The following is a 12,519-nucleotide window of genomic DNA, read 5'->3' as shown; positions in this document are numbered from 1 at the left end:
CTATGTCTGTGCAGGTGTTTTAGGACAAGGCTGTACTAATCCCAAAAGCCAGTTATCCAATGCGCCTAAAAACAGAGACTGCTGGCGCGTAGCTTTTGGGAGCCATTTCCAGGGCCGTAACTAGGGCTGTGCGATAAGAGGGACTGATCAGGACGCAACGCTGAAGGGGGGCACAGATTATGAATATTTTAGGGTCATTTGATTAAAATTGAGGGCAAGGGTGGCTGCATTTTCCTTCTCACCTCAGGCACTAAAAGTTTAAGTTACAGTTCTGTTTTTTCTAATGAGGTCTTTGGATGCCCATCTTCCCTGACTCATTAAAAAGGTAGAAAACCCTTGTCTACATGACAATATTTATCATGATGTGACCAAGGGACACAGCATGGTAGAATGTAATCCGAGCGCCACACTGATACAAAGCTGCAATAAATATTGTAAGGCGATCATGGGTCTCCTACAACTGTAAACGAGCCTGTTGGTTCCTAGAGTTGAGAATGGCTCCTGAATTTTACAACTCATTAGGGGGTTTGCATGTGTGATTGGGAGTGATTTGTGTGCACAGGCTCTTTGTGTACAATTGTACAAATGTTGTATTGTGCAGTGCTCTGTATATGCACTTTCGGAAAAAATGCTCTATGTGCTAACTCTAGCTTTTTTTACACTATGTAAAAGAATGTGGGCTCCGGTTTCAGTGCTGTGACCCCGTCTTAGAACCTCATGGTGTGCCCAGTGGGAGTGGGCTGTGCTGGATTGCAATGTGCACGGATTGCCCGGCGTTAATGCTTGACCACTGACCGTCATGATATTTTGGGGGTAATTACACGGAAAAAGTTAGGAGAAAGTGGATACTAATCAAATGCCACTCATACAGTGTGTCCACGCGTGTACTGTGGAGAGTAAACATTACTCCCATGCTTGTGTACGTGACATGTGGTGCCCTGAGCCCACGAGAGGTAGGTGGGTGGGTGAAGCTCCTCACATTGCATGCAGTGGGGGTCTCCTCTGTATACCCCTGGGGGGGCTTTGCATCATGGCTCGCTGTAATGGGGGGAGGGAGTAGTGTGAGCCCACGCACAGCTCCCCGCCCCCTGGACCTCCTTTAACCCCACGCAAGCCGCCCGGGTGTAGTTGGAAGAACTCGTGGACAGTGTTTGCTCTCCGTCCCGGGCAGAACGGGTTAACGGGAGTCCTCCAGTGATCCGCAGCCCGGCGCCGGAAGTCTTTCTGCTGCTGCCTGCGCGCGCACGGGATCCTGTGGGATCCACTCTGTGATGTGATCTCCAGTCCCGGGCTCTGTACCATGGATCAGCGCTGAGACTTTCCCTGTGGATGGGCAGGGGGGAGCCCCAGTATGCATTCAGATTGCCGGCTGCTGGGATGGAGAGCTGGGGGATGGTGAGCAGGCAGCTTGCCCTTCTTATATCAGGCTGGATCCTCTCGCTGCTGCTCCGGACTGCGGAGGCACAGAACGGTGAGTGGGAGATTCCGGGGGAGGTGGGTGATTCCGGGGGAGGTGGGCTTCTGTTGTCTGTACTACTCAGTCTGTGTGTCCTATTACTTTTATATCTGTCACTCTACATTGCATCTTTAGAGTATTTGTCTATTGTCTTTCCTTATGTAACTATCTCTTATACCTGGATCAGTCTACTTTGTAGCCTTTCAATATATCAAGCTACATTTATACCCCAAGCTCCCTGTTTACTGTAACATGTTATACATTTGTCAGCCTTTATTATATCCTTACCATATCTCTGACTACCTTGTACACATTGTCCCCATGTTAATGCCATACATATGTTTACATTGAATTTATCAATGTCATCCTACTTTATTTGTACATAGTATAATGAGCAGCTTTTCCTAGTATGCTTTGGTCAAAATATAGTGCCAATATCTCTTTACTTTTGTATTTGATTGTATGAAGATGAGCATATATCATCTTTATTCCTTATTGATCTCTTTCTTTAACTGCCATATTTGTTATCTAGCTACAGGTGACTGTCACCCTGTCATATTTCTTATCTGTGCAGCTGAATACTTTCTGATTAAAAGGGGCAATCTGTCTTATTGACATAGATAAAGGGGTGTTATTAGCTCTGTACTGTTAGTAGAAGAAATTAAACATTTACCAGGATGGGCTTGTGGACTTAAGATACTTAGATTTTCAAGCAACAGCTATCGCATTATTGTTGTGATGATATTTATGTCAATGCATATCTCTGCTCTTCCAGATTGCTGTTCTTCATTACATATATTGTGGTGTGTTTCAGTTGTCATTGACTGTCACTTGCATAGTTGAATAGAATCCAAGAGCTTCTGCAGCAGTCATGTTTTCTAGTGCAGAGGTTATCATTGTAAGACTTAAGTGGCAGTTTGAAATGGACCAAATCACACTCTCAGCCTCTGACCCCAGCATCCTCTTTAAAGTGAACATTTAGCTACTTGTAAAGCAGCCTTCCTCTATTTATAGATTGTTTTATCACTATTACAGTGTACGAGATTTTTTACAAGGTACAATAAAGCTGGGCACACACTACAGAAAATTACCACAGATGAGATTTCTGTAACGATTTTAGAAACGACTGAAGGTCCCGATGAGCATGCCGATTAATGTGAGCACAACTACATGATTTACCTTCAGATCTGTGCTCCTCATCTGTCATAACCATCGGCTGAAAAGATTGTGACTTTGCACACCCCATTGCTAGTCCTGAGTGCGTACACACTTCCACATGTGCCCGACATCGTTCCATCGTAATAGTGATTTTTAGTCAGTTTATAATATCACATCAAACTATACGATGTGCTTTGGTACGATAAAACATGATCGTGGGAGCGTACACACTAATGCGATATCGAACCTAACAGTCGTTTATCATGTGATTGACACAATAACTGGTTGAAAAACCTGTAGTGTATACCCAGCTTAAATGAAGAATACGAGGCAACAATCTTGGTACCACTAGAGGTCAAGGGAATATTCTTTCCCAAAGTGCTTACAATCTAAATGGCAACTCTTATTTTGTACAATTTGAAACTGCAAGCCATGCTACAAGATGCTATTAGATCATTGTTCTATGCAATAATATCATTTTACAAATTGCACAACTGTTTCTGTGAAAGCTTTGTCTATTTAACAAATGTGTGTAAAATAATAATAAAGCAATTGGCGAAAGAATAAGCACCTAGATACAAAGACCACCTCAAACGATTATTGCTTCTGTGCTGTCTGTGAGTAACAGAGTCCCAGTGTCTATGCAGCATGCATACAGTATATATCATGGGTATCTTGCTCAATGGAGTTTTGTCACTGTATATATTTGAACACGTCATTGACTTCCAGTAAATGTGTTGATCCTCCACCGTTTGCCACCAGTCAAGTTAGTAAAGTAGAATTAATGTGTTTTCTGGACTTGGACTATATTGATTTCTCAACTCCAGACAGTGACCAGATTGTCAGACACTTATCAATTCTCAGACTCCTTACTTTTTGTCTCTTGGGGGAGGGAGTATGAAATAGAGATGGTATGTCTCCTTCTGTTACACACAATAGTCTTTTCTACAGTGGATATTGTTTGTCTTGATTGTTATACCTTTCATTTTAATTTTGGAACCACAATGTCTGCAAGACGATAAGTGAGTAATACGAGTGAGTAATATCACCAATAACAATAGAAGTAAATACACAATTTTGCTTACAGTCTAAATTACAAACAATATTCTGAAATCAAACCATTGTTTTGTGCTGCAATACAGTTATTAAAAAATCTACAAATGATTAGATAAGTTTTACATTTTTGACCAGTGTTCTTTACATATACCTCTGAATTAAATAGTTTATAACCCCATAGAGTAATATTATTTGTATTAAAAACCCTAGTTTTTAATACAAGTGTTTATATTCAAATGGTGCAAATGTAATGTTATTATTCAGTGTAAGGCTTACTTAGCTGCGCGTTTGCATCTCATAATCAAAGTAATTGTTTTTGTTGGAGAATTTGACGCTGTATCTTTAATACATGTTTAATAGCAGAACCTGAAAAGTCTGCAAATTGTAGGCTATCACTGTTTCTTAAATTAAAAGTAGCTTTTGTGTGTTTATCTGTTTCTCCAGAGTAACATATAGCTGTCTCAGTTTGAAGTGGCAATTATTTGTTTCTTAGTACATCAAAACAATAAATGGGGGAGGGGTAATCAAGGCCACTACAAGTGATGTAGGCAGGGGAGGGCTGGCGATTCTTAGCCTGGGCAGGGGGCAAGACTCAACCCAGCAGCCTATTAGGAACATTTTAAAGGCAAAAATGCAGGTGATGCAGCCCAAGATAGCCCACTATGGTGCCCGCCTGGGGTCAGGTGCCCCCCAGTCCAGCCTGCCCCTGGATGTAGGAATAATTGGCATAGGGGGTGCTAAATTTCCCTCTAAATAGAACCAGTCTAAAGGAGATGTCACATTGCTGATTAAAACTCTGGCTTTTACATGTCTCTCAGCAGTGCTATGTAGAAATAAAGAGTTTTCAAACTAGTGATTGTAGAAAGTCTATACACTAATTCTAAGGCTCCGTTCATTTCTGAGCCATTGCTGAAATAATTAAACCGTTGGCTTTTAAGGGCACCCTTTAATGTCTTCTGTGACATTACCTAAACGGTAGTGTAGATGTGTTTACAGTGAAGTCAGAGCAATGCACCATGGGTGGATGTATCATTGCCAAATACACATCTAAACCATGATTATTTAAAGGAATTTTGTCATACAGAAAAATAAGTCCGATATTAAGTTGGGGCCAAGTGATTGATTTAATATGCCTTTTTGATTCCATGGAAACTGGTGAGTATATAATGCATGTCACCTATGCATGTTTTTTTTTTTTTGCCATGAGCCCAACCCCCGATCTGTCCAAGTCGTGTCCGCATCGTGCATACTACACACCCTAATCCATCCCACCATGTCCACTTGTTTTGTAGTCCTCAAACTGGGACTGTTCCACTGTATTCCTAAAGCCTGTTAAATGAACTCTGAGCTAATTGTCCAAAAAATAACGTACGTGAACAAACCTGTAGTAATATAGATAATGTACACACAGGATTCCATGGTGAGTAAAAGAATCATTAAAATGCAATCGTTTGGCTCATATATTACAATAGTTCACTGAATTAATTGTTTATTCACATAACCCTTTTATTTACCAGAACTATTACTAAAGGCATTCTGATGTGTATGTTGGTTCAAAAACAGGCTCTACGCTCTTGTGACAGCTTTCATTTTGATAATGTTCATGTTGGGATAATGTATACAAAAATATTACAAACCTGCTTAGTCCGAGTAACAATTATGTATCGCTATACATTCAGTATTTAAATGACTTTTGACAGGTTTGTAGCACAATACAAGAAGGACTATTTTACACATATACCTGTCCTATATACAGTCATTTTCTGGATGCACCTTTAATAGAAGTGATCTGGAATTTGCCTTTATGACAGCATCTTCATCTTGAAGGACAAGTAGACAGTATTGTGTCTACAACCAGCCTCCACAGCTAATGCGGCTAATAGGTAGCATGGAAGACATTTCCCGCACTTCTGTTCAAACCTAATGATGCCAGGTTTGTGATGTGATGGTGTTGGCTGGTCATAGATGGACGACTACATTTGCCCAGTTCTCCCAAGATAAATATGTGCAAGATTCAGAGAATGTATCCAGCAAACAATTTTACAGCAGGGTACGCTTACCTCTATACCTGTATTACGCAGTATTGTTTTTTTTTTTACTGTGTTTGCTCCCAACTGTAAAGTGTTACGGAATTTGCTGGCGGTATGTAAATGATGATTAATGCATCTCTGCTCCTCTGCAGCATAGCGTACTATGTAGCGAATGCGTTTTCCCATTGAACTCATTAAGTGACCAATGATCTACTTACTGCAAAATCTAATGGTAATTTCTCCATACTCGTTCTCCTGGACCTCTCTGCTGCTTTTGACACTGTTGATCACCCTCTTCTCCTACACACCCTTCACTCTATTGGCCTTAGAGACACTGTCCTTTCCTGGTTCACTTCCTACCTATCGAACCACTCCTTTTTAGTGTTTCTACCTCAGACATACCCTCCCCTGCACTCCCACTATCTGTTGGGGTCCCACAAGGTTCTTTTCTTGGCCCCTTCCTTTTGTCATTGTACACCTCTTCTCTTGGGGCACTTTTTCGCTCATTCGGCCTCCAATACCACCTCTATACTGATGACACCCAAATCTGTATATCTTCTCTTGACCTCTCTCCTTCTATACTATCTCGTGTAACCAACTGTCTTTCTGCTATCTTCACATGGATGTCCCAATGCTACCTAAAGCTCAACATGTCCAAAACAGAACTTATCTTCTCTCCTACCAGAATTGCCACCTGCCCTCAAATAATCTCCCTCATTGTCAATAACACCACAATTTCCTCAATCTCCCAAACCCGCTGCCTTGGTGTCGCACTTGACTCCGCCCTCTGCTTTATTCCTTACATCCAGACTCTGTCCCAGTCCTGTCGACTTCCCCTTAAAAACATTGCCAGAATACACCCTTTTCTTACTCAACAAGTTACCAAAACTTTATCCATTCTCTCATCATCTCCCATCTTGACTATTGCAACCTCCTGCTATCTGGCATTCCTGACACCCATATATCCACACTTCAATCCATTCTAAATGCTGCTGCAAGACAGATCTTCCTCTCTCACCGCTCCACATCTGCTGCACCACTTTGCAAATCCCTACACTGGCTCCCTGTGTCCTCCAGAATCAAATTTAAATTACTCACCCTTACCTACAAAGCCCTCAACTACACCACCTCTTCATATAGCTCAAATCTCATATCAAAATACTCTCCCTCGCGCCCTCTTAGATCTATCTCTGACCTTCACCTTTTCTCATCTCTGGTGACCACATCTCACTCCCGCCTACAAGACTTCTCCCGTGCTGCTCCCCACTTATGGATTTACAAACAATAAATCAATAAATGATGCATTTAGTTAGTTACTAACATTTCTACCACCAGGATTAAAAGTATTTGGTGCAGTTAATGTTTTTTAATTCCGCTTCCAAAACGTTTGAAACTTGATGAAAGAGAATAGAAGTAGGATAACCACATTTATGTTGCGGTTCATCGTTTTATACAGTGGTTTCTCATTGGTAAACGTGGGTGTTCTCAGGTTATCATAGATTAGGAATCGGTGTAACTGGACAATGCTATATTATCTGCAGGTGTGAAAAACCCCATAGACGTATGAAGAAACCTGTAAAGTTCCTACATTAAACCATTGTGTATTGGTACATTGATCCTACCTCCTAGTGAGGGAGTCTTGCTTAGCTGGGAGACAACCATTGGATAGTTGATGAGTAGATGGCTCACACTTCTTACCCTGTCTGCTCCATAGACGACTGTCAGGTGTCTGCGTTCATTTCATACTTCTGCCAGCCTGGAAGAAGTTGCTCTTACCGGCACAGGTCAGGATGAGTATTCACGCATGTCTTTGTGTATGTGGGGGAATGGGGAGAGATTGGACACCTTTTGGGATAATATTGCTTGTTTTGTTATTCACTATACAATGATGAATGGATAGTTGGGCTCTATGCTACGGATGAAGTCAGTGTTTTAATAATATTTATAATTGTTGTTTTATTCCTTCTCTTTTTACCAGTATGACGTTTTAAGAGGTGGGGAAAATGTGCATCCTTTTGACCTCAATAGAGATGGCTTTCAATAGTTAGGCCCCAGCAATATTTTTTATTTAGTAAGTATTCCCATATCTGGCTCCTTGGAGTTATGCAATAATGTGTGATATGGTAGTCACAGTACGTAGTGTATATTTTGTCTGATACCTGGTATTCCACTGGAGTATACCTCCGTTCTGCACAAGATCTGCGTCTCTCTTCCACTCTTATCACATCCTCCCATTCTCGGTTACAGGACTTTTTTCAGGCTGCACCCACTTTGTGGAATTCCCTCCCACGCACAGTAAGACTTTTCTCTAGTCTCCAAAGCTTCAAACATTCTCTGAAAACCCACCTCTTCACACAAGCTTATGATATTCCTCAACCACCATCTTAATCTCCCCTATTACCACCCTCTACACAGCTAACAAAAGACAACAACCCTCTGACCAACATTGCTACACACACAGCCCACTCAGTACTTTTACCTTTGCAGTCTGGCTGGTCCAGTGTGCAATATGATGTAGCACATGCCCTTGTGTTACAAACTCCCATTGTCCCATAGATTGTAAGCTTGCGAGCAGGGTTCTCTTACCTCTCTGTCTGTATGTATTACCCAGTATTGTCTTATTAATGTTTGTTCTCAATTGTAAAGCGCTACGGAATTTGCTGGCGCTATATAAGTTGATGATGATGATGAAAGACCATTTTTACTGGGATTCTGTTTCAGGAAAAAAAAATCTGATCGGAATGTGTATGTGATCATTGTTTTTTGTTTATTTGTTTATTTTTATAGTGTCGCCCTATCGTGCAGAGCTTTCCAGAGACTATTGAATCATTCCCGTCAGTTTCGGTCCCATTAGAGCTCATAGTCTAAATTTTCTACCGCATGTGCACACATCCATTTTGTCAGAAGCCAACTAACTTACCAGTATGTTTGTAGACTGTGGGAGGGAGCCCACGCAAACACAGGAAGAACATACAATCTCCACGTAGATAGTGCCCTGGTCAGAATCAAACCCATGGCCCTGTGCAATGCTAACCATTGTGCTGCCATAATTCACCAGAACTTGCTACTTTAGGCTCTCTGTGATCTCCCACCATTTAAGCAACCAAATTAACGAGTCAGTTATGAAATTATTTGACATGCCCATGTATGCCAGGGTAAGTCTCACCCATGCTTAATGTAGCAAAGTATTCATTAATAGAATGACCAAAACCTATATATTGGTAATTTGTGGGATTTTTAGAGAAAAGGCAGGTAGAATTGGTAAGTGAAAGCTTTCCACTCATCAGACATTGCTCTTGTTTGAGCAAACTGTTCTACCAATCTTGTCTGCACAATATATCTCATGTCCCCAATTGTAAAGCGCTACGGAATATGTTGGCGCTATATAAATAAATGATGGTGATGTACATGGGACTGATGTCATGGTGAAGTTCAGAGAAGGTTAATCCTTGTAGGGCATCCGTTTCTGTAGCACGTTTCCAGTAAAGTTAATCTGTAAATTTCATGTAACTCCTGAGATTCAGAGTGCTTTATACTTAGCAAATTAATGTAGATAAAGGGGAAAGGACTATAAATTACACATAATTCTGTTAACCGAAGTGAATTTATAACATTGCATCCAGTAATTGCAGTGTTTACTATAAAATAGTGGTTGAATGATTGTTCAACTGGAAGAAAAAGGATTCTTCTTCCAAAAAGGTTAAAGATTTTAATATACATATCGTTTGTTTATAGCATCTGCTGCAGTGGTTTGCTAAACTATAACTCCCCTGTTTTTTTAATAGCCGTTACAGACTTCCTATTTGTCACTTGTTTGAGCCACAAGGAAAACTTCAGAAGACAAAAGTATAGAAGCCTTAAACCCACCGATGGGTCTAAAGGTCGCACTCTGCACTTCCCTCTCGGCTTGAAACAGGCCGAGCTGCCGTTGATGTCCCTCACCCGTAAACTAGCAGTGTTCATGAATGTAATTATCCTCATCTATTTATATAGCGCCACTAATTCCGCAGCGCTGTACAGAGAACTCGCTGGCATCAGTCCCTGCCCCATTGGAGCTTACAGTCTAAATTCCCTAATATACAGAGAGAGAGAGAGACTAGGGTCAATTTTAATAGCAGCCAGTTAACCTACCAGTATGTTTTTAGAGTGTGGGAGGAAACTGGAGCACCCAGAGGAAACCCACGCAAACACGGGGAGAACATACAAACTCCTCACAGGATAAGGCCATGGTCGGGAATCGAACTCATGACCCCAGTGCTGTGAATGTAATGTTTACATGAGAAGGACATAGTCGCCTTCTTTGCCTGTTTGATAGAGGTGAGCATTAAGCTTAAGGTCCCCATACATAAAGCAGCACTGCAGCTGATAATGGGCAGTTAGCCTGATATTGCAGTATATATGGGTGTAAAAACTACGTCTGTGCTAATAATGATCCTTTCAAAATTGAGATAATTATCGGGCAAGTCAGATAATGCGGTTGGAATGAGAGAGCCCCTTTTAGACGTCTTTCATAAGTCTTTAATGAAGCTGAAAGTGATTAGCTGCAGGTCCGTCTGCTGGAGAGAAATACTGGCTCTAAGGTGATCCACATTAAATAAGCAAAAAAATAAAAAAAAAGCTTTTTATTATGACCCACTGAGGGACAGCCTCAAAGGCTAGTCGTCTGCGGGAATATAGGTAGCAAATTGTAATTGTAAATGAGATCTCCTTATTCGTGTGCTCCTCGATCTTGTCTATGGAAGGTGTCTGTCCTCTCGCCTCCTGCCAAAAGTTGTTCTCAGTCACATCACTAATGGGACATCACCAACCTGACCATTTTGCCCACTGGGGCTTCCTTATGGGGCTAAAAGGGTGAATCTGTTGTCAGCCCTCAAAAAGGAGATCAATTGATAAATATCTGTTCTACAGCTAAGCTGCCTCACTCATAATAGTGGATGGTTATAATATAATGGCAGATCAGTGAGTAGAATGATGGGGATTATCCATTAAGTTAATTAAATACAATGATTCTAGTGGTTAAATGATGCACCTGCTTCGTCTATCATGCACATAATCACATTTGTAGTAGACACATGTTCAGTAGTTCCCCATTTGAAGTAGTTTTCCTTAAGTTTCAGGGCAAAGTAATGATATTGTTACTACTAAGGTGACCTAAGACTTTTTATTGATAGTGTCCATTTGATTACAGTGTGTTCTTGGTCTAGATATCTGGTGTTCTGTGTATAAAAGTTTTTCCTAGATTTGTAATTGGCCCAGAAATGCCAACGTGCCACATTAGTGTCCTTACGAGCTAGTTATTTGTTACATACGGAGCATACGATGTGGCAGGTGTAGTATTTACCAGGATTATAGAATCATCCCCTGATCGTAGGTAGGTAGGTAAGGTATGTCTGGTCAGCCCAGTACCGATGCATAAGCTCAGTTACAAGGGAATTAATGCATCCTTCATCAGTGTTTTCATTTGGGACAAACCTGCTGCGGTTACCAGAGGTGCCCCTGGATTCATTTAGAGTAATGCAGAATAATCTGGGGTAAAGTCCCTTTTTATCCTGGATCTGTGCATGGAAGACTACACGGGAAGTTATGAAATGCTCATGTATTTTTAATTGAGTTTCAATTTTAAAATAGGTCAAAGGGAAAGTGGGAAACACACACTTTAGAACCAAAGGACAGTTCTGTATGAGCTTGGGTTGTGTGGGGCTTCTATTCCTATCTTTTGTCCACTATGGATTGATGTATGGGGATTCTTAAAAAACAAAAACAAAAAAAAACCACTGACACTTTTACAGGGATTGCTACTCAAGTAACCATCAATATCGCTCTTTATTCGTCACTTCTCTCATTGGCGCTGAGAATCCGGCAGAATCATCATTAACCCTGAATGGCATGCTACATACTGCTACTAGAATCTAGTCTTTGGATGGGCACATAGACAACTGACAGTGATATGCAGATGGCATTTTATTGTAAAAGTACAGGCATGCATCTTCATAGATAATTTCATCCCTGACATTTATTACTGAATAGACATTAACATTGAATTTTAAGTATCTCTAGTGAACTAGAAGAAAGTTTCTACCAGATTGAATCCAGGACAAAAAGATTTCAGGGGTGAATAATTATTTACCTCCTCCTCCTATGTCTTATCCAATTTAAAATGAACATACTGGTCCTTTCTGACTTTGTTAGGGAGGCAACAAGAGCATTTAAGGTATGGTTTGGTGAACACAAATCAAAGATTTCCTATACCACTAAACAGGTTGAAAACAAAAAGAAAAATATGGGAGATCTTATTCCAGCTGCTTTACACTTTTTACACGATCATGCTGCTAATCAGTTGAGGGGTTTGGTAATTGAACGTATTCTAAACTTACCTTGAGGTAGAGATGGGGTTAAGCGTCTTGAATCCTGTTGGACTTTCACTCTGCAGACCCAGGGGAATGAATGATAAATTCTCACTCAAATGATGCTTAGATGAGCATTCATTTCTACTGATTTTTTTTTTACAATTGAGCATTTATTTTATTTATTGGTGCCTGATTCAAAAAATAGACTAGACATGCCTGATTGTAGCATATACTATATGTGTAAGTATAAATCGCTTATGACAATGCTGCAATTAGATGTATTGTTTTAATTATTATTGGAAATGCATTTGATACTAAATGTATATTATATAGTAACTTTGACAAGTTTAGGATGTAGCTGTTATACCTTTGGAGACATTAAGTTTAGGTACCAATAGCATTAAAAAAAATCATACTTTTAACAGAGCTTTCCAACACTAGTAAAAGCCAGTGAGTGAGTATGGCTTCCATG

At 40.6% G+C, this 12,519-nt stretch overlaps 1 protein-coding gene across 1 annotated transcript in view; it reads left to right on the top strand.

Annotated features, from left to right (window-relative positions):
* Positions 1-1,117: 1,117 nt before the first annotated feature.
* Positions 1,118-12,519, top strand: part of DCBLD2 (discoidin, CUB and LCCL domain containing 2) — a 76,081-nt gene continuing 64,679 nt past the window's right edge. The window contains exon 1 of the mRNA XM_075197018.1: positions 1,118-1,471. Coding sequence (XP_075053119.1) covers positions 1,330-1,471 — 142 coding nt within the window. The 5' untranslated portion in view covers positions 1,118-1,329. The remainder of the gene's footprint in view (positions 1,472-12,519) is intronic.

The sequence above is a fragment of the Mixophyes fleayi genome, chromosome 2 (genome assembly GCF_038048845.1).
Source record: "Mixophyes fleayi isolate aMixFle1 chromosome 2, aMixFle1.hap1, whole genome shotgun sequence".
Taxonomy (NCBI): Eukaryota; Metazoa; Chordata; class Amphibia; order Anura; family Limnodynastidae; genus Mixophyes; species Mixophyes fleayi.
Note: the sequence above shows the minus strand (reverse complement) of the source record. Positions and strands in the feature narration are given on the sequence as shown.